Source organism: Microtus ochrogaster, unplaced genomic scaffold (assembly GCF_000317375.1).
Source record: "Microtus ochrogaster isolate Prairie Vole_2 unplaced genomic scaffold, MicOch1.0 UNK3, whole genome shotgun sequence".
NCBI classification, from domain to species: Eukaryota; Metazoa; Chordata; class Mammalia; order Rodentia; family Cricetidae; genus Microtus; species Microtus ochrogaster.
Genome location: NW_004949101.1, coordinates 13,073,680 through 13,100,312, shown reverse-complemented (window position 1 = coordinate 13,100,312; position 26,633 = coordinate 13,073,680). Strand labels below are relative to the sequence as shown.

The window sequence follows — 26,633 nt, the reverse complement described above, 5'->3', positions numbered from 1 at the left end:
GACTGGTGAGCACTAGCGAGAAGGAAAGACAAAGGCTCTCTTCCCCATTCCCCGCCAACGTCCTTCTTTTCTTTTCTTAGAGGTTAGGATCCGCTAAGGTAACATCCAGGCTCTCACCCTGGTTATCGGAAAAGCCCCGGGAACATCAAGCCGGCCACCGGCACGGGGCATGCTCAGAGGGCGCGTGGCGCAGGCGTCGGCTGCAGTGGGGCCCGGGAGCCGGGAGGTGCCGCTGCGTCCCCGCTTCCCGCCATTGACCCAGCGCTCAAAGTTGGGCAGGGAGCTGGGGGAGGAGGACCGCGAGCGAGGGTGGCGGAGCAGGGGCGGGAGGAGCGGAGGGAGGAGGGGACCGGAGCGTGTCACTCGCGCGCTCCCTCTGGGCACAGAGGATGTGCTGAATGGTGCGCTTCGAGGCGGCGGCCAAGCAGGATCCGGCGGCGGGCGGCTCGCACTGCCGGGCTCTGTTCCGTCGCGTCTTCTGAGGCAGCACAGACCCCGCGGGCTCTCGACCCTGCGTCCCGCCCGGGGCATGGCCGGTTGCTGCGCCCTCGCGCGTCCCGCTTGTTGAGCGGTGCCGGCCAGAGGTGCGGAGGCCAAGAGGCCGGGAGGCCGGCGGGCAGCGGAGCCCAGAGCCTGCTGAGCCGAAAGCCGAGCCCGCCCGTGCCCGGAGCTCCGTTCCTCATCCCCGCCGCGCTCGCCCGGGCTGCCCGGAACCCCGATGAGCCCAGATGGCTGGGGCACAGCCCGGAGTGCACGCCTTGCAACTCAAGCCAGTGTGCGTGTCCGACAGCCTCAAGAAGGGCACCAAATTCGTCAAGTGGGATGATGTAAGTGAGGGGCGGCGCGGTGGGGCGCGGGCCGGGCACCCGAGGGCGGGCTGCGTGGGGGTGGGGCGAGGGGCGCGTTATGCAATGGGGCGCTCGAGCGGGCGCGGGCAGCCCGGGGCGCACAGGTTGCCAGCTGCCCAGCTGGGTGACAGAGGGTGACAGCTTCGCGCGCGCTCTCTTCCTCCTAGGGGATTTGGAGTTGACATCCTTGCTGGGTCTGGCCAGCGCCTGCCTCCTGAGGGATTTAAGTCTTTGGGGCCAGTGGAACTGGAGGGACAGGCTTTCCCCGGTGTCGAGTCCTGAGAGTTTGGAAAGAGCATGAAGTTAGGACCAGCTGGATAACGCTGGAAAGAACTAGACGCACTCCTCTCTGCTGGCTAAGGAGCTCTGTTACCTCCTTTGCCCTCTTTCAAGAAGGAATACCTACCACCCAGTTCCAACACCTTGCAATTACCGATAGCCCTTTAGCATTTTTATGCTGGCCACTCGGCAGAAGACACAGCAGTACAGCCGACAGGTGGTCGTTGATGCCAAACTTTAGCGCCTGGTTCCAGAGTGAGGGGCCTTGGAAAGGGCTGGAGAGGGCAGACTAGAGGCAGGTTAGTGAGCAAATGAGAAGCTGTTAGGACCGAGGAGCCCAGAATGGGCCTGCAGAGAGGGCCAGGTTTTGAGAAATGAGCTTGCTTAAGTCTTTACTTGGAAATAGACTCCCAACTTCACCTTCTGATCTACTTGCACCCTCTGCTGTATAGGACAGATCCTGTCCAGCCCTGGGACTCCACTGCTTCATCTACAGTCCAGATCCCAGGACTTCTTATGACCGCCCCCTTTCCTCTACCCTTGTTTTCTGCAGAACACTTAAAGAATTCTTACTGAAAACGCTAATGGGGTGCACATTACTCTATCAGTTTAGCTTCCTGGGTGTCGTCCAAAACGGTTTGGTAAGAACAACTCACCTGAATACACCCGAGCTGTCAGGTTGTAGAGAAATTAAGTCCTAATGATGAATACATTTCTCATCAGAAGCAGCTGTAGGAGAATGAGCCGGTCTTCTCACTGAGAAGATTTCCCACCTCGTAAATTACAGCCTGTTATCCTCCCGGGTATTTTACTTTAATCTTCTTAAGCCAATTTCTAGTGTCTGAAAACAATTTAAATATTCCAGGTAGTGAATCCAATTACTTAGCTGAGTGCATCTGTGCCTATATTTTGTCCAGTTGCGGGATGAGCCATAGCCTCCTTAAAATCTCATGCCAATTATGAAAGGATGTAGGCAGGGATGTAAACACACTCTCTTTGCCGGGAGCTTTGCACTCTTTTCTGCCCCAGTCTAAATGGAATAGGCTCTCGACAACAAATTCAGACACAGATGAATTGTTTTATGTCAAGAAAACCAAAGGAAAGCACAGATCAACAAGTAGAATGTTCTTGCCCATCTAGACGTACTTAAGTAAAGAGCTAATAAAATGGTGGCTCAGGAAAAGAGAGGGAATGGTAAAGCAGAGAGAAGAAGGGGGGAGAGGAGAGCAGAGTCCCAGAGTGAAAAAGGGGTGGTTTCAGCTATAGGCTCTGGAATTCCTTACAAAACTCATGGTTTTAAAACTATATCTTAATCCTCCATGAATTCTGGTTTGTGAGATAGTAACATATTGAGAAGGAAGGATATAGATAACCAGGTGGGTGATTTGTATTGCATGTGTTTATGTAACAAACATTTCATGCTCATTTATCAGTGCCTGTCTTGAACTCCCTTGTGGGGTGATGGAGAAAGTAGATAACACCTCTCCTGTTATAGACTGGACGTACTAAATAGAAGAGACCAAAATCATCAAAACGCAGATGGGAGAGATTGAATGATGCCCTGGGAGTGATGGAGAAGCCACTAGTCAGCCCTAGGAGAAGGGAGAGGTGAGAAGCATCCTCCCATCACTGCAACAGTGAGTTTCTGGGGAGGCTTGTGTGAAGGAGGCAGGCACTTTGGAGAGAGCGAGTCTTAAAGAGAAAACAGATTGAACCCAGAGGATGAGTTAACTGGACTTCAGAAAAGTGCCCCGCAGGCACGCTCGCTCTCTTGCTCTCTGTGATCTGTGCCCTAGGAGGCATCCAGACTTTCTAGTTATCATTTGTAGACCCTGCGTACCCCCTCTCTCGTCTTTCTCGGTTGTATTTCTTCTTTTAGAACCAAGTCAGTTTGATCCGGCTGGCTGTTTCTCATGCATCTTTGTGAAGTGGTGCTTTCCAGACAAAGAATACCCAATTTTGAATGCAGCCAGGGTCTGGGTTCTGTCATCTGTTAGCAGTGTGACTTTACACCAATAATCACAGTGAACTTCTGTTGTCTTTTATACAAAACTGGTAGTGCTGCATCTCCTATGCATTTGGTGGAACAGTTTGTGGGAAGCCTCGGTGATCCACACTCTCCCCACTCCCCCCTCAGAAGCATCCAGAAGGCCTGGTAGTCCTGGAATTGCTGGGTCCATCCAGTTTCTGATTGAGCTCTGAGGAAGGGCTTGAGAGTGTTCCTTTCCCACAGTGCGGTAGGTAGGTGATATGGCAGCGGCTGCCGCTGCCAGTCTGAGAAATAATACTCTGTATATGATCAGGGAAAGTCTGTGAATGAACTGTTGCTGGGACTTCTTGGCTTACGTAAATGCTCACTGACTTGTGAGTCTCAGTTGATCTCTATGCTTACATTTTGAGAGATATGTCATCTAGAAATTGGGAACACTCCAGTGGGGCAGTATTGTTAGATAAATAATCCCAGACAGGGTTATTGACTGAAACATCATCAGTACTCAGACTGGAAGGACTAACGCACAGAATTACACTTGATAGGTAATGAGTGAAGAGTTCTATCTTCCTTCCTTCCTTCCTTCTTCCTTCCTTCCTTCTTCCCTTCCTTCCTTCTTCCTTCCTTTCTTCCTTCCTTCCTTCCTCCTTCCTTCCTTCTTCCTTCCTTCCTTTCTTTTCCTTCCTTCTTTCCCTCCCTTCTTCCTTTCTTCCTCTCATGTTCCCCAGGTTTGAGAGAGTTTCTGGTTTGATTTTGTGTCATAAAGTTATGAGAGTTTCTGTCTTTTAACTTTTGACACTGTCTTGGGGGAAATGCTCCCCATTTCTAACCCAAAGGAACATCCCATTTCCTTGTCTAGAAGAAACATAAATGCTTCAAACAACGTAGCAGCCCTTTGTATACCTGCTGTGCTGTGAAAGCAGTAGAGTCCCGTGGTAAAGAGGGAGTGTGGGCAGCTCCCATAGATTTCTACTCTCCTAGTAGACAGCACAGTGCATATGGAGAATTGAAAGTGATGTGTTGGGGGCTATTTATGATGGTGAAGTACTGCTACATAACATAACCACTAGTCATGTTTTGCTGACCACCATATGGAATAGGAGGTGTCGCCTACACAGTGCTGTGCCATGCACAACCTGTCTTGGTGAGGTTTTGGATGTTCTAAGGATGATTGTCACTGACAAAGACGCGAACAGATGACAATAGGTATCAAGTGGCTACGAACAGGAGCTGGGGTCTGCAGAGACTCTGTAATACTCAGCCAGACACTTGCTGTCTTATTATGGAAGAGCCTTACATGTGAGGGAAGGTTTGGAATCTTGTAATATTTTAAAACTACTAGCTGTGGACTTAATGTCACATCAAAGCTGAGCCTATGTTCCTGAACTTGGTGAAACGAGAAAGCTGACCCATTGTGACTGCTTGTTTACTAATAACAGTCAATAAAGCAAATTACAGTTTTTTTTTTTATTTTGTATTTGCATATGACCAGATTAAAGGTGGGACATGGCTAACCCTTTGTACTCTGGTGTAACAGGAGAGCTGAGGCGAGGTAGACAGTGGACAACAATTTCTTTCTTCATCTTAGGGAAACGGAGATTATTATTATGAATTTGATGCTTGTCTCCTTTGAGTTTTGACTTCTGTGTGGATTGGTTTTGTGGGACAAAATTTTTCCTGAGAAGATGCTACACACATATCTACTCACCTCAGATAGGAAGCCCACGACCGACCAATATACAGATGCCACCAGAGTCCACTTCGGTGAACAGTAAGCTTCATTTGGGAATACTTACAGAATGTGGGTGAGAGGTTACTTGCAGAAGCAGAAATGACTGACATCTGCATTCACTAAAGCCGACCTCAGCCTGGGTGAACCTGGAGTACACTGCACAGCCCGCAGGCAGCCCAACAGGATGGAGAGAGTTCTTTCCAAGTGACTCAGTTGGGCCAAACCTCTTCCATGCAGCTAGGCTGGTTTCTGCTTCTTCTAGGTAGCTTGTCTTGTTTTAGAGTCGACTTGGAAGCTTGGCTTGTATGATAAAGACTCTTAGCAATCTTTATTGTTTGCTCTAGGGAGGAAGAGGCCCAGTGAATCTGATCAGTTTCAGGGACTTCCTGAAGCTATTTCAAGTTGTTTATCTTATGGCTTAATAAGCTTCCCTGTAGGATGAAATGTTTCAATCTCTGAGAAAATTGCTACTCAACAATTGGACATGAAACAGGAAAGGAATCATCCAAAACTGTGTTAAAAAACCCCCTCCCCAGCCTCTGGGCTGCCAGTTTCTCAAACGTAGGACCTTATTATTTTTTTTTTAATCTTCCGGTGTCTGGGGAGTTTTCCCCCTTATCTCTTGCCCTCCCTCCATCCCTTCCTCTTTGCTATTCCTTCTATTGTTTCTTCTTCTATTTGTTTTTTTTTTCCAAGACAGGATTTCTCTGTGTAACAGCCCTGGCTGTCCTAGAACTCTCCTTGTAGACCAGGCTGGCTTCGAACTCACAAAGACCCTCTAGCCTGTGTCTCCCAAGTGCTGAAATTAAAGGCATGTACCACCAGGGCAGCAGTGGGATTCTTCTTTTCTTTTATCTTTTTTTTTTCAGCCTTGCTTCCCAAATTCATCTCACATTGTGGGCAAGTTGCCTAGCATATCTCAACCTCATGCTTCTTTACTATAACATGCCTGTTGCATTTGTTATATCACAGAAGAGCTACCGAACTTCATATGGATTTCCTTGTATCATTTCTGGCACATGGGAACCCCAATAGAAGGGAGGTTTAAAAAGCAACCAAGCTATGCAAATGAAAATGGAAACAGAAAGGAGATACAGATTTTGGGGAGGTATTCAGTAAGATCCCACTCTGATTCTATAGGTATAATTTCCATACCTTCCTTGCGTTCCATTTAATATGTGTTTCAGCTTTGTATTCTGTAATTCAAGAAGGAAAGACATCTACTTTTACCCTTTTTAAAATTTTCAGATGTTCCAGATAAAATGAGTCTATATAACTCAAAACAGAATCAAGTCTCTACAAGCAAGTCCGTTTACAACCCATCTAGAAGTTTGTTCCTACACCCATACAGACACACACACTTGTGCACACATGAACACACATGCACATACAAATGATTCCACATGGTACATCCTGTTTTTGTAAGGGCAGCCTACCATCCAGAAGCCAAGAGTGCTGGGCTGAGTTGCTGGGAGTTGTTATGGAAGCTTAGAGGTCTAGTTTTATATTCATGATGCCCCCTGGATTTGAAAAGGTTATATCCTCCTTTATTCAATGCCCACCCAATAAAAAAAAACTAAATAATAGGCCAAACAGGCAAACAAACAAACAAACAACAGAAACCACCCCATGGCTAAGGCAGCATCCTAAACAAAATCATAACTAGAACTTCTGTATTCTGTAGCATTAGTTATGGTTTCTACAATGCTGAGATAATACTGACAAGATTAGTGAAGGGAGCAGAGTGGAAGGTACCATGAAATGGGAAGTCAGCAGGTTCTCTTTGGAAGGGGTATGGGGAATGGATGAAGCAGCTGAGTTGACAGCGGGTGGATCCGGATTGGGTCAGCCACAGAGGCGAGGTTTTGACTGGAAGGCATCAAGTCCTCTCTTCAGAGCCACTTAAACCTCTCCACAGGGGCTGGAAGTATGGCTCAACAGCTAAGAGCACTAGCTGCTCTTGCAGAGGACCTGGGTTCAGTTTCTAGCCTCCATGTGTTTGTTAATAGCTGTTTGTAACTCAGTTCCAGGGGCTCTGATACTCTCTTCTGACCTCCACAGGCTTACTTCTTTACTCACATGATGTACATAGTATGCTATGCCTGCGCACACACATACACACACATGTCAAATGAATAAAAATTTAAAAAATACCTTCAAATGTCTTTCATTGTCCGTCAATAAACTCTGGTTTTTCTGTTGACAACCAGTAATGACAATGATCTAAATAAATACAAAAGTATCCTTTTCTCTAAGTGAGAGATGAAGAAGGTAAGCTAAGGTTGGCATCATAGTGTAGCATGCATATAAGAAAAAATACAAGTCATGTGTTCTGATGCATCATCGTCCACAGAGCTGTCACTTGTCACTAACATACTCTCTGGGGACATCATCACTGGCAAGCCTGAGAAGACAGAGTCCATTCTTAACACCATCCCTACCCTCTGGGTAGCTTTTTATGACTGGTAAGTCCATCGATGGCTACGCCTGTTTTTAATCTACGACAGCTATTTTTATTTTGAATGGAAACTAAACCAAACCTCTCCAGCCTACAGCATTTTTATTGTTGCCGAAATTGTCCCTCTCTCCAACAGCAACAACAAAAGTGGCGAATCGTTTGCTCGATGGCCCCTGATTAGGTCCTTATCTGTCCCGAGGCTGAGCCTGGAAAGTGTAGCAGGTGTGGAGAATGCCCCACAGGAGGAAACACAGCTCTAGGAATTTAGCCGGGAGAGTAATGCATACAGGCAGCTGCTGGCACAGCTCAGCAGGTTCATGGAGTGCTGCTGCCAGGATGCATTTTTCTTCCTTCCTTTTTTCCCTCCCTTCATTTCTGTTTCTGTGCTGGAGATTGAATTCGGGGTCACTATAATATGCTAATCAGACACCGTGAAGTTGGCTGTACCCAGCCTTCATTTTTGTAATTTAGTATTTTATTTTTATTATTATAGCATGTAAAAGTTAAGGAAGAATTCGCATAATACAAACTAACCATTTTTAAAGGGAACAGTTCACTGGCACCCCAGGTACCAATAGAACTGCACTAACTGCAGACCATTCCCCGTTCCCAACACCAGATGCGGATATGGTTTACTCCCAGGGCCTTAACTTAATTTTTGCTGGCTATTAGAATCTCTTGACTCTTTCCCTTGAAAGTAGCCTATCAATAAATTGCTTCAGATCGTACTTACCTGTGGCAATGCATAATTGGAATAGGAACAGTTTGCTTTTTTTTTTTTTATGGTAAACCTGGTAACCTGTAGTTAAACGTGTCTTTTTCCAAAGTGTCTGGTGTAACTGTGAGTTGTAAAGTTGTGCAGAACTGCAAGGGGATCGACTGCTAGTTGTTGCCTGGCGCTGTGGGTGTGCACTTAAATGCAAACCCTGGCTAGCTGAAAACATCAGTTTTCCTGTTACCTGAGCTAGCGTTAGGTTCCTGGAGCCTTTCAGCTCATATCACAAATCCCATATACACTGCAGATTTACAACGTTTGACTCCTTAATCAGAGCCGGATGGCCTCTGTCTCTGGAGCAAAGGACCTGGAGACACATTGCTGAAGTCATTTATTTACTCATAGGATCCTAAGGACACATTCAATTCTTGAGGAAAGAAAAGAGAAAAAGAGCTGAAATAGGATACAAAGAATGCTGGCTATTCAAGAGCTTTCCCCAGCCCCCTTTGATCTTTTAGAAGGTCTAATATTTCATTTTTTCTTTTCATGTTTTAGTTTGAAAATTTTCGTGTTCTTGAAAAATGTTTGAGTTTACATATTAATTGACATTGACTAAATGTATACATCTACCAAGAAGCTAAAATGTCATAGATTGGGAAATAGACTATTATAAAATGAGAACAATAAGTAGTTGTTATTAAATGAGAATTAAAAACATCCTACATCTGTTTTCCATTTCCAGGGCTTTCTCAGTTCACAGTGTTTTGTTTCATTTTATTGCCTCGAAGTTTTATGAGCAAGTCCAGGGGAAAAGGGATCAGTGAGCAAAGGAAACTTTGTCACCTGGACTGGACATGGGGTGTATCACGGGACAGCACTGGGGCCTGGAGGACTCAAAGAGACGGTTTTGCTAATTTAAAAAAAACAAAACAAAACAATTTTTTAGACTTACCTACAAAATGAATGTCAGAAAATCAATTTTTATTCATGTAATAGAAGAGGCTATATAAGTTTAAAAAAGAGCAATAAGTACACAGAGCAAGTCAGCAAGTGGTCCAGCTGATTCAAGAAACGTGATTGGTGTAAACAGTGCATTTGTACAGTTGAATGTGGTTGAGCCTTTGCATCCATCCCACACACACTAGGTAGGACTTCCTGTAACAAAATGGGCATCTAAACTCCATGTGCCAGAATGCCTTGGGGCTGAGATTCTGACTGCATATTAAATTGATAGATAGGAGTGAATCCTGGAAGTCAAGGGTATGGAAGAGGCCAACTTCCTACATTGTATTGTTTCTGCAGTTCTGTGAGATGCTGAAAAGCTGGCACATTGGGTCAGAGTTCATTATGCCGTGTAGAGGCCTTTATCAGCTAGTTAAGCCTTTAACTGAATTGGTGTGTTGGGTCTCAGCAGCCTTTCTTGCCTTTGAAAGGGGCTGGAGTAATTCGTGGAGACTTATCTACAGCTTGCTGCGTTTGCCTTTCCAGCTCTGTCGAGTGATTACTCACCTGAATTCATCCCTTTGTGATCAGAATCCCAAAGAGGTTTTCTGTCCCATTAAACTCTGCCTCACAAAGTCCTGCTGTCTTTGGCTCAAGTTCAGACTTGCATTTAACTCACTATGTAGCAGATACTAGACTTGAACTTACTGTCTTCCCGCCTTCCCCTATCTTACTTATAGGCACTTGCCACCTGATCTAGCTTGTGCTGTGACTATCACCACAGTTTCTTGTTTTTTTTTTAAAAAAACATTTTACTAGAGATGCTCATCCATATAACCAATGAAAATCACCCTCCACGGAATTCCTAAATATAGAGAATTACAGGGAAATAAAAGATTGATGTGTCTGAAAGCATTCTGCCGCGAGAATGATTCACAGGGAGAGAGTTATATTACTTTCATTGCTAAAATGAGGGAAATAATAATACAAACCTACAGATCTAAATTTCTATTTAAAATAAAATCTCCAGTGGCATCAGTTATTCTTCACAGAAGCAATAAAGTTATCAGACAACTAAATTTCTTCCTATTCCAACTTCAGTGTGGACCTGGGCCTGCACCCTTCTATGCTCTTCGCCCTAGAAGCAAGTCCACCATCCTCCTTTCACAGCCCGCCTCCTTCCCTACGTTTCTGAGACTATAGGCATTGTCATTGTCCCCGGCCCACCTGTCGTTTGACAATATCTGCTTCTCTGCTGTTCAATCTCTTCTAAGAACATACCAATTGATATGCTTAATTAGCTAGCTTTCCATTACAATACCAAGTATCCGTGATAATCAACTCATCAGGAGAAATTTATTTCTCCTCATAATTTTAGAGCTTTCAATCTTTTGGTCCTGGGGGCAAGGCAGCTCACATATCATAAGGGTAATGCCCCCCCCCCAAAAAAAAAAAAACAGATCTTCCCATTACCAGCAAGTAAAAGATAAGGGCCCCACAGTTTTGGACACCTTCCAATAGGTCCCTACCTTCTGAAGGCTCCATCAGCTCCTGGTAGCCTCACTCAGGGCATGGGGATTTTAGGTGACATTGACTGTCCAAACTGAAGCAAACAAAACCTTTAGCCCCCACATACTGAACATAAAAACGTCACAGTGTTCCCAGTTTTCTTTCCTCCTTCACTTCTCCCCCCCCCACAACGAAGATGTTCTCTCTCTCTCTCTCTCTCTCTCTCTCTCTCTCTCTCTCTCTCTCCCTCTCTCTCTCTCTCATCTAATGTTCTCACATTTGCTGTGTAGCAGAATTTGCCCTTGAACGCCTATCCTCTTGCCTCTAACATGTCAGAGCTAGGAGCACAGTTGGGTAGCACCACACTGTGTTGAGGGTGACCAGGCTTGCTGTGCAAGCTGTCTACCAACTGAGTTGTACCCCAGCCCTGAGGATGTGTCCTCTGTTCCCATCTCTTACCATCTTCTCATCATTGGTGTGATTTTTTTTTTTTTTTAGTTTTTCGAGACAGGGTTTCTCTGTAGCTTTGGGGCCTGTCCTGGCACTAGCTCTTGTAGACCAAGCTGGCCTAGAACTCACAGAGATCCGCCTGCCTCTGCCTCCCGAGTGCTGGGATTAAAGGCGTGGGCCACCACCGCCTGGCTTGGTGTGAAATTTTTAATCGCTGCTTTGAAAGTTTTCTTGCCGTGGCTTCTGGCAAGTTCAGGCCCTACCTCCTAGTGATATTGGTTGGAGTCTATGTAGCATCTTTTTCTACTGTACACTTTAAAAATCCTTTCACATAGATAATATTCAAGCTTTAATTATGATGATACATTTTAAAAGGTATCACAGTATTATGAATTTATAATGACAAATGTTTTTGTTCTTCTCCACATGGAATTTACTTGCAAGTGGAGGAGATAGATACTTGTCAATCAAAGGAATCATTTTATTCTAATTGGGTTGTTACAGAAAAAAAAAGGTATACATATTTATAAAAAATATGGAAGGAGTTTCTTTTTTGAGACGTTTTATTAATGAAAAGACCTGTGCACTATGTAGGACTTGACATGAGAGACATGATTTGTGTCACCCATGAAAGAGGATGTGGAGATACGGCAAGGAGTCAAAGACCATAGGACTTTGATGGAGAGACGCAGGACAAGCAAATGGGGAGGATGGCTCAGATAGTGATGTGTGGTAGCAGGAGCCTGCCTGTGTAGTGCTTTGGCCTGGGAAGTTTTTACACATAGAGTCAATAGGAAGCTATTAAATACAAGGTTCTTGTGTACACATTCCTGACATTTGGGGACAGGGAATACTGTTGTGAGCTTCTGGCCTGTATTATATGATGCCTAGTGGCCTATCTGACTTTTACCCAATAGAGGCCAGAGTTGTGATGTTAAAATTGTTTCTAGATATTTCTAGCAGTCCCCGGAGTTATAAAACCACCCCCAGTTGAGAACCACTGATTAAAATAACATGCTCTGTTCTTCACTGATTTAAAATGTATCAGGCCCCTCTCCTGCCTCGCTCCCTCTCTTTGTCCCTGCCCACCACAAGCATGCTAGCTTGTAAGTACATAAAAAGATATTCAACATCATTGGTGATAAATCATTGCAAATTAAAGCCAAATAGGATGGTTACTTGATACCCACCAGAGCTGTATTGAAAAGATCAGTTTTCCTGTCTGATAACGTGCTACATAATTAAAGTCTAGGTGGAACACAGGGGGCCTAGGCTTCTCTTTTCTTCCCTAGTTCAGTGTCTGACACACATTGTATGGTTTTTAAAGAATCACGCTTTTGGTTTTTCTACATGGTCTGTCAAAAGGAACTTTTATTCCTTATTTCCTCTCAGTTAAGAGTAAGTTTCTTCACTGGTTCCTTTCTCTGTTCTGAATGAAGCTACATAGCTCTCTACTTGCCTTCTTTTTTTTGGGGGGGGGGGAATTCCAGTCTTCTTGTAGCCCTGGAGGAAAACACCCATCAGTGATGATTTTCATGGCAATTCTGCCTCAGTTATCCTAATTCAGCATTCTGCCTTCACATCTGTTATAGTTTGATGTCATGTGTCTCCTACAAGCTTCTATGTTTGAGCACTTGGTACCCTACTGGTGGTGCTGATGAAGGTTGGGAGGCCTTACGGAAGGAGCCTCACTAGAGGAACTGGATTATCATGGGACACCTGGGAGGGCTATAGATTTGCTCTTCTTCTGACTCCCTATCTCTGACTCTCTGAGATGTGAGCGTGTGGGTACCATATTCTCTGACCACCACAGAGCTGCTAGTCACATGCCATCCCACGGTGATAAATTGTATTACCTCAAACCATCAGTCCAAATGAACCTTTTTCTTCAAGCTGCTTTTCATTGGGTATTTCATTATGGCAAGGAAAAAAGGCAATGAATATGACATCCTAGGTTAAATTTATAATGTTCTTATTTCGTATTCACAATTGTATTGTTGATGTTTGTAATTCTGTCTCAGAATTCTCCTTCCTTGGCATAGCTTTTTCATCCCAGTGTACGTTATCATCATATTTCTCTCTACCACTTCCTAATATGCATCTTGGGCAATATCTGTAGAGCATTGCAGGGTTTTTGTGCTTGGGTTGATTTTACAGTATTGGTACCTTTAGAATTGCATGAATCTAGTCACATGAAAGCATGAGAATCACCATGAAGCCAGAACTGTGCTCAGTCTTGGCCAAGACCTCAGACAGGGGCTAAGGAACGAGGGATGTCAGGGGACTGGTGGCTGAAGTTAGTCGTGAGGCTTCTGCTGATTTTCTTATCAGTTTATGTGGGCTGCACTAAGGAAGGAGCACAGATTTGCAGCAGGAACTTCCCTCCTGCTTCTGGAAACTGGAAGTGCAGATGATTTGCAAGCTTATTTTCTTCTAAGAGCCAGAGGGAAGGGGGTTGTTCCTGGCCTCTCTTCTTGGCTTACAGGTAGCTGGTTTCTCTTTCTGTCTCCTTCAGTTTGTGTTTGTGCCCCAGATTTCTCTTCTTGCAAGGATACTCATCATCTTGGACTAACACCCACCCTGAAGACTTTCTAACATCATCAGATCCTTAAAGACCCTATCTCTAAATAAGGCCATGCTTTAAGTCCTTCAGGCAGATTTCAGGGAAGGAGACACAGGTCAACTTGTAGCCTACCTCAGCCTGGTAAAAAGTAGTTTTTATTTTTCAGTACTTAGACATGAAGCAAACATGGAAAATCTCTAGAAAAGATTATCAGATTAAAAAAAAACAACCAAGTTTTCATGGTGTTGCCATCAGAGTTTGTAGCTGTACTGGCTCATAGAAATATATTGTGCCCCATATGAGACTTCTTATGTGTGTGTATGGGGGAATATGTGCATATGTGTGCAACAGATACAAGCAGGTCCATGGGCTCACTAACCATCCGGCATGACCTGCTTTGTGAGTCCAAGGCTGGAGAGTTGTCACGCGAATAGTGGGCGGTGCCTAGCTTGTCATTGTCTTCCTGACCCAAAGCCCCACCACTGTGATTTTCCAAGTATCGACTCTAGACCACATGCATCTCTGTGAACTTATTAGAAGTGTGGATTCCCAGATAACATCCCACACATAGCGAAAAGTCACTTATTAGTGATTTTGTGGAAAGGGCCCAGTAATCCATTTTAATACATCTGGTGTACCTTAGAATTTCAAAAGTGTCATTATGGAATATGCAAGCTATCGATATTGATGGAGGAAGAATAATAAAAAAAATACCTGTGCTGGGGAGATATTTGTCCACTGGATAGACGCTAGAGTCATTTGGAAAGAGGGAACCTCGATTGAGAAAATGCTTCCATTTAATTGGACTGTAGGCAGACCTGTGGGATATTTTTTTTTTAAATTAATGATTGTTGTGGAAGAGCATAGCCCATTGTGAGTGGTGCCACTTCTGGGCAGGTCCTCTTGGGTTGTGGCATTTAGCCTTGCGTTGTATAAGAAAGCAAGCTGAGTAAGTCATGAGGAGAAAGCCAATACACAGCATTCCTCCATTTTCTCTACTTCAGTTCCTGCCTTGAGTTCCTGCTTTGGATTCCTTCAAGGATGGATGGTAACCTGTGAACTAAATAAATTCTTTCCTGCCCAAGTAGCGTTAGTCATGGTCTTTGCCATAGCTACAGAAAGCAAACTGGAACAGAAATCGGCAAACAAACGATGATACCTTCTGAGGGTTGGCCCATTTCTAGAGTAGCCAACTGACATAAGAATCATATCCTTTGGGAGTGCAAATATGACCACGTGTTTCAGATGTCACTCCCAGGCACATATTCTGACAGTTAATATGTAGCATCTTGCCGGAGATATGAGGAAAACACAGATTTTTTTTTTTTGCAGCTATGTAGTAAGTGGAACTGAAAATGAAGACTTGGGGTTTTCTGAGGCAGATAAAGCCTTAAGTGCTGAAGTTCAGTTGGTCCTGGAATGTGTGAGTTTGATTATGGAGGATGTGGGCATGAAGCTGAGACAGATGGTTACTGAGGACCTGTAACCAAACATGGGGTCAGGAAGGAGAACCAATAAACTGGAATCAGTAGTATCTGAACAAAGCAAAGAGGCCTAAGACAGAGAACCAACATCTAAATTTGGTAGATTTTGGCCTTTTAACTTTAACATTTAATTTTTAAGATTCTTGCAGTGAATTGTCACCACAATTTTTTATTGGACTCTTTTCCATTGCTCTGAAAAGAAGAGGAGGTGACCCGAAAATGGCCTGCAGGCTAATGCCAATTGGTCCGGAAGTTAGACGATGTGCTTTGTGCAGCTCACCAAGGCTTTTGTTTTTCTCACCTCGAGAAGAGCAGGTGATGGAACATGTCTGCAAATGTATCTGGGAACTGTCATACTTGTAATCTCACAGACGCCTAAAACAGTGTTGAATTATTTCTGCATTTTAAGAACAAATTTTATTTCCAAATGTCTTCTTTTTTTGACATTTAAGTTTTAAGGAATTTTGAAATTTTCGACTTTTTCTGAAATTCCATGCGCCAGTGCAATTCTTTTAAAAGATAATTTTCCAAGCTATATGTTAAGAATGTGTGGAAAGGGGCTGGGGAAGTGGCTCATCAGTTGAGGGCATCTTCCGGTTTGGTTTCCAGCACCTACACGGATGCTCACAGTTGTTGGCAACACCTGTCTTAGAACATCCATCTTTGCTTTCTGAGTTCTGTGGACAACAGAAATGCAAGAGGTTCACAGACATACATGAAGACAAAACACCTGTACACATAATATAAATACATTTTTAAAGACCCCATTCTCTTTGGATGAATACCTTGCTTAGCTTAGATATAATAGAGAGAATCTAGATATAGTAGGGAGAAGTGGTTGGGGAGTGGGGTGAGAGGGAAAGGGGAGAGAATGGGAGGAGGGGAAGGAGTGGGAACTGGGATTGGTATGTAAAATGAAAAAAAGATAATTTGTTTTCTCTTTTAAAAAATTACAAAAGAATCCAAAATGTAAAAAAAAAGAAGAATATGTAATGAATATTACATATTCATAAGACAGGATGCTGATTGCCTCAAGATAATAATGATAGACCTAACACATGAGCCGGCAGTTCCAGCAGTTTTGGGGTATCTGCTGAAAGTAGTTGAAAGTAAAGTCTTAAGGGGATGTTCACACTTCTTTATCCACGGCAGCATTGTTCGCAGTTACCAAAGCCAGTTACTCAAGGCCCACTGAAAGATGAGTAGATAATAAAACATGGTGCAGTTATAATATGGAGCCTTAAATAGGAAGACTGTTGTACAATGTTATAACATGAATGAACATGGAGGATATTTTGCTAAGTGAAATAAGCCAGGCAGAAAAAGGATGCCATTGCATGCCTCCGTTTATAGGAATTACATAGAGTGATCAAATTTCTTGAGACAAAAAGTGGAATGATGTTCCAGGGCTATAGAAGGAGGAAATAGCATGTAGTGTTCAATGGTTGTAGCACTTCTGTTTGGGAAGATGAAGTGGTTCTGCCAGTGGATGGTGGTCGGACGACATGGTAATATAAGTGTGTGTAAATGAAATGCTACTCTACTGTGATTTTAGCTATGATAAATTTTATGTTTCAACTATTTTGCTCAGTAAAATGCATATTAAAATAAACCTCCATTTAATACTTCAGCACATTTTTAGTTATTATTATTTTTGTGTTTGTGCACACACTTGTTTGCCAAGGTGAATTTGTAGAGGTCAGAGAATAACATTCAGGAGCTGGTTCTCAGCTTTTGATCTTGCTGAAGTTCAGTGTCTCACTTGACGAGGACTCCTGGGTAACTGGCCTGTAAGCTTCTGATCAATTCTAGCTCTGTCTTCAGCCTCATCTTAGGCATGCAAGACTAGAGATTTGGGTTCTTGGGGTCACATTCAGTTTCCTGGGATTGAGCAAGAGGTGCTTTCACCTCACGTCCTAGGCCAACATTTGATTTTTAAATATGCTGATATTTATAGAAAACATTGTTATGTGGCATGCATGTATTTGTGAAGGTGCTTTACTAAAATCATCCTCTTTGATGCTTGTAGCTTTGGAAGATACATATCAGTACCCATGCCTTTCTATCCCTGCACAGTGAAGAACTGAGAAAGGGACTAGAGAGGCATTGGAAATCAGGTGGACAGCCTCCAGTGCTGAGCTCTTAAAATTAAACTTACAGGGAATGAAAATCTATTACTGCTGCTCTGCCTACCCTGAACAAACAATAAAACTTTCCAAAGTTCTCCCTAAGTTCTCTGTACGCTTTTGTGACAACATCTTTTGATTACTCAGAGGTAAGGATTTGCTACGCTTAGGATATATATATGAAATTGCAGAAAAAAATGTGAACTTCAGCCAGGGAAGCAGATAGGCTAACTGCAGATTTTCACCTATTCCAATCCAATCCAGTCCCCAGGTCTCTTCCCTAGCTCTGTGCAGACCACTTGCTAAGGCGTCTCCTCACTTTGTGCTTCTGTTCTCAGGGGATTAAGAAATTCTCTTAGAGCACCCTCTTTTCCTCCCTCCCAAGGCTCCTCTGCATCCCTCCATCCCTATTCCTAAGTGTCAGCTCCCAACCTAGAAAGACCTTTTACCTGGAACCTCTAGTGGCCACACGTCTCAGGATCCCAGAAGAATTTCCTGCCAGTCAACGCAGCCACCACACTCCACTATGAACCAAAGAGGAAACTGAAACCAAGAGCAAAACATCCACCCAACAAAGACAAGACCAGATATCAGCACCTACAATTATAATCTTCCCAAACCCAGATGTCTAGACACCAGCATGAAAAGACAATCAATAACAGCTAGGCCAATGTTTCCACTAGAGCCCTGCAACCCTACCGTGGCATGTGATGAGTATTGCAACACAGCTGAAGAACAAGAGAGATACCTTAAAATACCCTTTATAATATGATAGGGGTACTTGAAGAGGAAACAAATAAATTCATCAAATCTATGAAAAGACAAACAGTGGAAGGAAATGAATAAAACAGTTGAAGATCTTAAAGTGGAAATAGAGTCATGAAAGAAAACCCAAACGGAGGGAAATGTGGAAAAGAAAAATTTAGAAACTAGAACAGGAGCCTCAGAGGTCAGCCTCACCAACAGAATATACAAAATGGAAGGGAGAACCTTGGGCACTGGAAACATGAGAAATGGATACCTTTGTCAAAGAAAATACTCAATTAAAGAAAATCATGAAACATCCAAGGAAATGTGGGACACTATGAAAATACTAAATCTGTGAATAGTAGGAGGAGTGGGAGAAAACACCCAAGTCAAAGGCACAGGAAATATTCTCAATAAAATCATAGAAGAAAAATTCCCCAATTTAAAGAAAGAGATGAGAAGCACACAGAACATTAAATAGACTGGCTGAGAAAAGGAAGTCCTCTTGGCACAGAATAATCAAAACACACAGTGCAAAGAGAGACTACTAAAAGCTTCAAGGGAGAAAGACCAAGTAAAATAAAAAGGCAGACCTATTAGAGTAACACCTTACTTTTCAATGGAGTCTTTAAAAGCCAGGTGCCAGGATACATACTCTACAGACTCTAAGAGAACACACACGACAGACAGACTGCTATGCTCAGCAAAACCTTTAATCACTATAGATAGAGAAAATAAGATATTCCATGATAAAACAAAAATTAAGCAATATCTGTCTACAAACCTGGCCCAATAGAATTCAGTAGAAGGAAAACTCCAACCTTAAGAAGTTAACTACTCATAATAATCCCAGACCAGCAATTCAAAAGAGGGTAAACATGCCGCTGCCACCACCACCACCACTACCACCACCACCAGAACACCAAAATAAATAAATAAATAAATAAATAAATAAATAAATAAATAAACAACCCAAGTAACAGGAATCAACAAACTGCTCAGTAATTTCAACACCAGTGGTCTCAATTATCCAATAAAAAGAAACAGACTAGCAGCAATAAATGAGAAAACAGGGTATATTCTTCTGCTGCATTGCAGAAACACATCTTAACATTAAGATAGACATCACCTCAGCGTAAAGGGATAGAAAAAGATATTCCAAGCAAATGGTCCTAAGAGGCAAACTGTTGTGGCCATTTTAATATCTAATAAAAAGACATGATGCAATATCTAATAAAATGGGCTTTAAACCAAAACTAATACTAAGAAATAGGGAAGGACACTACATACTCAATAAAGGAAAAATCAAATAAGATGAATTACAATTCTTAATATTTATAGAACAAACAGAAAGGCATACACATTCATAATAGAATTACTACTACAGCTTAAATCACATATTGACCCTTGCAAACTGGTAGTGGTTTCAGTAACCCACTCTTGCCAATAGACCGATCATTCAGACAAAAACTAAGCAGAGAAATGCTGGAGCTAACTGATGTTAAAAACTAAATGAACCTAACCAATATTTATAGAACCTTTCCCTCAACCACAAAACAATATCCCTTCTTCTCAATAGCTCATAGAACTTTCTCCCAGATTGACCACATACATGAATACAAAGCAGTTCTTAACAAGCACAAGGAATTTGAAATAACACCCTGCATTTTATCTGACCACCATGGATTAAAGGTAGATATCAATAACAACAGAAACAATAGGCTACTTACATACTCTTGGGAACTGAATGTCTCACTACTCAATGAAAAATGGGTCACGGCAGATATAAAGAAAAAGATGTAAAGGCTTCCTAGAATTGAAGGAAAATGAATACACAACATACCTATATGTATGGGACATAATGAAAGTGGTTCTAAGAGGTAAGTTCATAACACTAAGTCCCTACATAGAAAAGTGAGAGAGATCTCATACTAGTAGCTGAACAGAACACCTGAAAGCTCTAGAACAAAAGGAACAAATCACAGTAAATGCAAAAGAAGTAGATGTCAAGAAATAATCAAACTCAGGACTGAATCAATAAAATAGAAACAATAAAAACAGGGCAGAGAACCAATGAAACAAAGGGTTTTTTTGGAGAAAAATCAGTAAGATTGAAAAAAATCTTATACAAATAAACTAAAAGTCAGACAGAATATAAAAAATAACAAAATCAGAAAAGAAAAGTGGGACATAAAACAGACATTGAGAAAATCGAGAGACTCATAAGGACATACTTTAAAACCCTTCACCCCACCAAATTGGAAAATGTAAAAGAAAACATAATTTTCTAGCTATATACCATTTACCAAAATTAAATCAAGATCTTATAATGAATTTAAACAAACGTATAAACCCTAGTGAAATAGAAGCAGTGAATGAAACATTTTCAACAAGGGCTCCAACAACAGAACAAGGGCAGATGACTTTAACACAGAATTGTATTATACTTTCAATTAATAATTAATGCCAATACTCCTCAAATTATTCCACAAAATGGAAACCAGAAGATCACATTGCCTAATATGTTTTATGATCCCACAGTTATTCTGATACCCATACATAATAAAGGCCTCCCCCAAATGAACAATAGATCAATTTCACTTGGGAACATAGATGCAAAAATTCACAATAAAATACTTGCAAACTTAATTCAAGAATGCATCAAAAAGATATCCACCATGATCAAGTCAGTTTCATGCCAGAGATGCAGGGATAGCATAGCATATGAATATATATATTCCATTATGTAAACAAATTGAAAGGGACAAGCTATATGATGTCTCATTAAATGCAGAAAACACCTTTGACAAAATCCATCACTCCTTCGTGATAAAAGTGCTAAAGAGATTAGGAATACAAGGGAAATAACTCAACACAATAAAGACAGTTTACAGAAAGCCCATAGCCAACATCAATTTAAATGGAGAAAAATTCAAAGCAATTCCACTAAAATCTGGAACAAGACAAAGTTGTTCACTCTCTCCATATATATTCAATATAGTATTTGAAGATTTACCTACAACAAGACAACTGAAGGAGATCAGGGGATACAGATTGAAATGGAAGAAGTCCAAGAGTTTATTTGTAGATGATATGATAGTTTACATACAAGACATACATGACCCTAAAAGTTCCACCGAGAAACTCCTATAGCTGATAGACACTTTGAGCAAAGCAGCTGTATAGAAAATTAATTTTAAAAATCAGTAAATCTCCTACATATAGATAGCAAATGAATTGAGATAGAAATCAAGGTAGCCACACCTTTCTTGACAGGGACAAATAATATGAAATATTTTGGAGTAATTCTGTCCATTCAAGTGAAAGACTTGTATGATAAGAACTTTAAGATATTGAAGAAAGTAGTATTAGAAGATGAAAAATGGATTGGTGGAATTGGTATGGTAAAAATTGCCATCCTACCAAAAACAATCTACAGATTCAATGCATTCCCCATCAAAATTACAACACAATTCATGACAGATATTCAAAAAATAATTCTCAGCTTCATATGGAAACACCCACACAAACCCAGATAGCTAAAACAATCCCGAATTGTTTTTTTTAAACGTACTTTAGGTACCACCATTCTCAATTTCAAGTTGTACTCCAAAGCTATAGTAATGAGAATTTATGGTATTGACACAGAAAGATACACATCCAACAATGGAATAGAATTGAAGCCCCAGAAACACATCCAAACACCCATGAACTTTTGGTTTTTGGTAAAGAACCCAGAAATACACACTGGAAAAAGACAGCACCCTTAATAAACGATGTTGGTCAAACTGGAGCACTGCATGTAGAAGAAGAAAATAGAATCATATTCATCACCCTGCACAAAACTCAACCCTATTGGATCAAAGACTTTAATATAAATCTAGATATATTGAACCTGACAGATGAGAAAGAGGGGAATAGCCTCGAACTATCTGGCATGGGAGTAACTTCCTGAACAGAACACTGTTAGCGTGGGCACTAAGATCAACAATTAATAAATGTGACCTCACGAACCTGAAAAGCTTCAGTAGGGCAAAGGGCACTGAAGTTCAGATAAATCAGCTGTCTACAGTATGGGAGAAGTTTTTTTTTTATAACAATTCTTCATCTATTAGAGTACTACTAGCCAAAATATATAAAGAACTCAAAGGTTAGGTAACAGGGAAACAAACAACCAAATTAAAAAAGAAATGAGGTACAGATTTAGGCCGAAAATTCTCATATGATGACACTCAAATGGCCAAGGAATACTTAAAGTATTGTATATCTTCATCAGAAAAATGAAAATCAAAACTACTTTGAGATTTCATCTTACATCCACCAGAATTGGTCTGATCAATTAAAAAAGTGACAGTTCATGCTGGTGAAGACGGAGAGTAGGAGCAACACGTATCCATTGCTGGTTGGACTGCAAAGCTGTACAGCTTCTCTGGAAATGAGTGTGGCAGTTCCTCAGGAAATAGGAATCGATTTACCTCAAGATCCAGCTATATCAGCCTTGGGCATATATCCAAATGACACTTCATTCTCTCACAAAGACATTCATTCAACCATGTTTATTGCGGTTCTATTCATAATATCCAGAAACTGGAAGCAAGCTAGATGTCACTCAACAGATGGGGAGATGTGGTACATCTATACAATAGAATATTACTCAGCTGTTAAAAAGAATGAAACTGTGAAATTCTTAGGTAAATGGATTAAACTAGAAAAAAAAATCATGCTGAGTGGGTTATCCCAGAACCAGAAAGAGAAATATGTTATTTGGTTATATGTCGATGTAAGCTTTTTAGTCAATGATAACCAACCTATAATCCACAGAACCACAGACGTTAGGTCTAAAATAAAGGTCTAGGGGGGGACATATATAGCTCATTGGAAAATAGTATTAGATTAGATAGTTATGGATGAATAGGGATCTGGAATGGGATGACCAAATAGGGAGGGCAAGGAAAGAGGGTGATGAGGGAGGAAATACAAGGAGAGACAGCTAAATTTAAGGGCCATCTGAAGGATAGTATGGAAACCTAATACAGAAGTGACTTCCTAAAATAACATACATATGTGACGATGATTTAATTAAAGTTGCCAAACTCAGATGAAACCCAATGTTGTTGGCCAAAGGGAATTCATGTGAATTCCCATACAATCCAGGCTGTTGCCAAGACAGCTCTCCACAAACTAATGGCAAGGCACATTGCTGAAAGCTGAGAAGTTAAACTTTTGCTTACATAGAGCCTTCATACCATGTTCTAGCATCTTTGGTACATGAAGATACTCTGCATACTACCAAAAGAGAAACATAAATACCAGTCCATCTACAAAGCTTGGATTGACATGTCATTGGTGTCTTACCTACAAGATATGCTAGTGTAATGTTGGCACAAAGTTGTGGGAGTAACCTACCAATATCTGATTTGAGTGAAGCTCCACTCCAGGAGATGAATCCCATACCCGGCAAAGTTTGAATGACAAAGAACCTGAGATTAGATAACCCATAGACCTAGGATAAAACTGAATACTCTTATTCTTAAAAAAAAAGCTGTAATAATAAAGTTACTCCTAAGGACATTCTGCTATACTGACAAATTAGTGCCTTGCTCAGCCATAATCAGAGAAGTTTCCTGCTACAGCAAATGGGAACAAATACTGATACTCATAGCCAGACAATATGCAGAGAGTAAGAGACTTTCAAACACTCAGCCCTAGACAGGTCGTCATCATCAAATCTCTTCCATCAGGGTCAAGGAACCCTAAGGAAGAGTAGGCAGAAAGAGCCAGAGAGGATGGAGGACACCAAAAAAATTGAGGTCCTCTAAATCAAAATGATTAATATATAAACTCACAGAAACTGAGGCAGCGTGTATGGGTCTAAACCATGTCCTCTGTTTGTATATTATGGCTTCTGGTTGAATGTTTTTCTGCGATTTCTTAGTGCTTAGAGTAGATCTGTTTCTGTGCCTTCTCTTGGGCTCTTTTCCTTTTGTTTGATTGTTCTGTCCAACTCCAATGTGTTAGCTTTTTCTCTATTATATTTTATTTTATTGCATTCCACAATTATTCCTTAAAAACCTACTTTATTTTCTAATGAGGAACAGAAGAGGAGTGGATCCAGATGGGAGGGGGGAGCTAGGAAGGGTAAAATGATGTGTAAACTGTGATCAGGATATATTATGTGAGGGGAAAAAATCTATTATCAATAAAAGGAAAACAAAGGTGGTTAGTGATGCATAAACTCTTGGTGTTTTGGTTGTGAACTCTGCTTTTAGATGACTGAACCCCCTCTCCAGCATTGGGGGATACAACATCACAGCACAGTTTTTCCACCCCTTCTCTGCAATGTTTCCTGAGTCCTACATGCAGGAGTGTTTTCTATATGTATCCATAAGGGAGAGGGCTTGACTTTTTTGTTGTTGATTTTTTTTTTTTTGTGATTTTTCTGTAACGGTCTCTGTCTGTGGCAAATGAAGTTTCACTAAAAGATGTGAAGACTGCACTTATCTATGGGTATAAGGACAAATGTTTTTAGATTGTTAGGGATTTTGCTGGTTTAGTAAATCAGTGCTTGTAGAGTCTCTTGCAATAACTCTGTTTTCACAAGACCACCTAAATGTGAGCTGGACAAGGATGACAACAACAGATATTTCAATCTGGGTGGGGACAAGCCCATGAGGTCTCAAACCCTATACAAAAAACAACAGGCAATTGAGGAAAGCAGGAAGTGGGAGAGGTTGTCTTCCCTAGGGAAGAGCACAACAATTTATTGTCTAGTGCAAAAGTCAACCTCAAAACATACATACAAGTAACATTATATGAACTCAACAGAGTATATTTAGTAGTATATACTTCTATATATAATTGCATATATGTATATACATATATAGTATATATTATTTATTATGTATATAAATGTGTATAATATATATATATACACATATATATATATATGCATGTGTAGGTGTAATTTTCTTTCCCACCAGCCAACTCCCAAATAATCACACAGGAACTTATTAATTATAAATATTTAACTGATATTTTAGGCTTGTTACTAACTAGCTCTTACAACTTCAGTTGACCCATTTTTTTTAATTGGTGTACTACCACATGGCTCAGTGCTTTTTTTAGCAAGGCATGTTCATCTTGCTTCTCCCTTTGTCTCCTGGCAACTCCACCCTTCATCATCCCAGTATTTTCTCCCTGTCTACAAGTTCTACCTAGCCTCTTTCTTCCTAACTACTGCCATTTAGCTCTTTATTAAACCAATGAGACCAAATCTTCACAGTTCACAAAAAGGTTATTCTACAACATGCATGCAATAACAATTGATTTTTAAAAAAGAGGTATGAAATTTGAAAAGTAGGGAGGAGTATATGGGAGAATTTGGAAGAAAGAAAGGAAAGAAAGAGATATTGCAATTATAATACAGTCTTAGAAAGAAACACACAAAAAAACAACAGTAACAAAGTGGCAGATAAGTCCCTTCAACCCTACACAGAAAACTGTGAACAACTAAGGAATGTCGAGAGTGGAAAGTATTGTCTTTTTCATGGAAGAGCACAACAGTTGGCCATCTAATACCTAATTATCAGTCCTGAAAATATGCATTTGAGGAACATTATGTAGGCAGAGCAGTTTATATTTAGGGATATATATGTATATACATACATGCATAAAAATGTGTATATATATGTATATACATACATGCATAAAATGTATGCATGTAACAATAAAAAAGTCGCCATGAAATAGAACAGAGTGGGATATATGGGGGGGCTTGGTGGGAGGAGAGGAAGGGGGGAAATTATGTAATTATGATCTCAAAGACAAAGAAAAATGCAAAAATGCATTTTCTGCAAAGACCTGAGTAGGAGGGGAAAATCTCATGGGATCCCAGACAAAGAACTACAGGCAACTAATTACTACTGAGAATTAGTCTTCCCCAATGATGAGACCCCCTAATTGATTATCCAATACCAGTGGTCAGTCCTGAAACCATATATATACCAGTAATGCTAAATGGACTCAATAGGTTGTGTGTGTGGAAACACACACACATATTACATATGTGCAATAAATAAAGAAAAAGAAACCATCAGTTTGAATTGGGACAGGTTGGAATTAGGGTGTATGGAGGAAAAGGAAGAGGAATGATGTAGTTTTGTTTAAATTTTAAAAATCCATAAGATCCATGTTTGATGTATTTGTACATGTGTGTGCAGGAAGTAAGTCCTGTTAAATATTGCCGGGAGAACAGAACACATCTCAGAAATGTTGACTGTTACAGCACAGTGCTTGCAACCTAGCTTCTTACCTTGTATACTAAATCAGAGCATTATGTGCCTATGATGTTTTAGATTCGTATATGGAATTTAAATCTGCAACAATTTTGTATGCACCTTTCCAAATATGCAAAAGATGGCTTTATTTACTGTTACCTTGGAAACAGCAATGCCCAAATGCTATGCTTACTCTCTTTGGTACAATTAAAAATCATTTTATGGAGCAAATGTAATTTAAAATATTATCCTCAAGCATGGATTTTAATTAACCTTAATTAGATGAAATACATAATGATGGTTAGTGTTAACATTATTTGGAAATCTTAATATAGTTTTCTAACACATAGTATGCCAATGTCTTTAAAATTTTGTCTTAATAAATGCATGCATTACTATCCTCCTTACCCAGTGAGGTGGAGATGCTCTAATTATTGTTTAACTCTGTCAGTTCTGTGTCTGATGATTTTTTGGTTCACGAGTGCGCATATGATTGTGTGTTCGCAAGTGTTGA

At 41.0% G+C, this 26,633-nt stretch overlaps 1 protein-coding gene across 1 annotated transcript in view; it reads left to right on the top strand.

The window, feature by feature from the left end:
* Positions 1 to 416: 416 nt before the first annotated feature.
* Plcb1 (phospholipase C beta 1) overlaps positions 417 to 26,633 on the top strand; it is a 691,541-nt gene continuing 665,324 nt past the window's right edge. Inside the window, exon 1 of the mRNA XM_005365666.3 lies at positions 417 to 827. Within this exon, the coding sequence (XP_005365723.1) occupies positions 729 to 827 (99 nt within the window). The 5' untranslated portion in view covers positions 417 to 728. The remainder of the gene's footprint in view (positions 828 to 26,633) is intronic.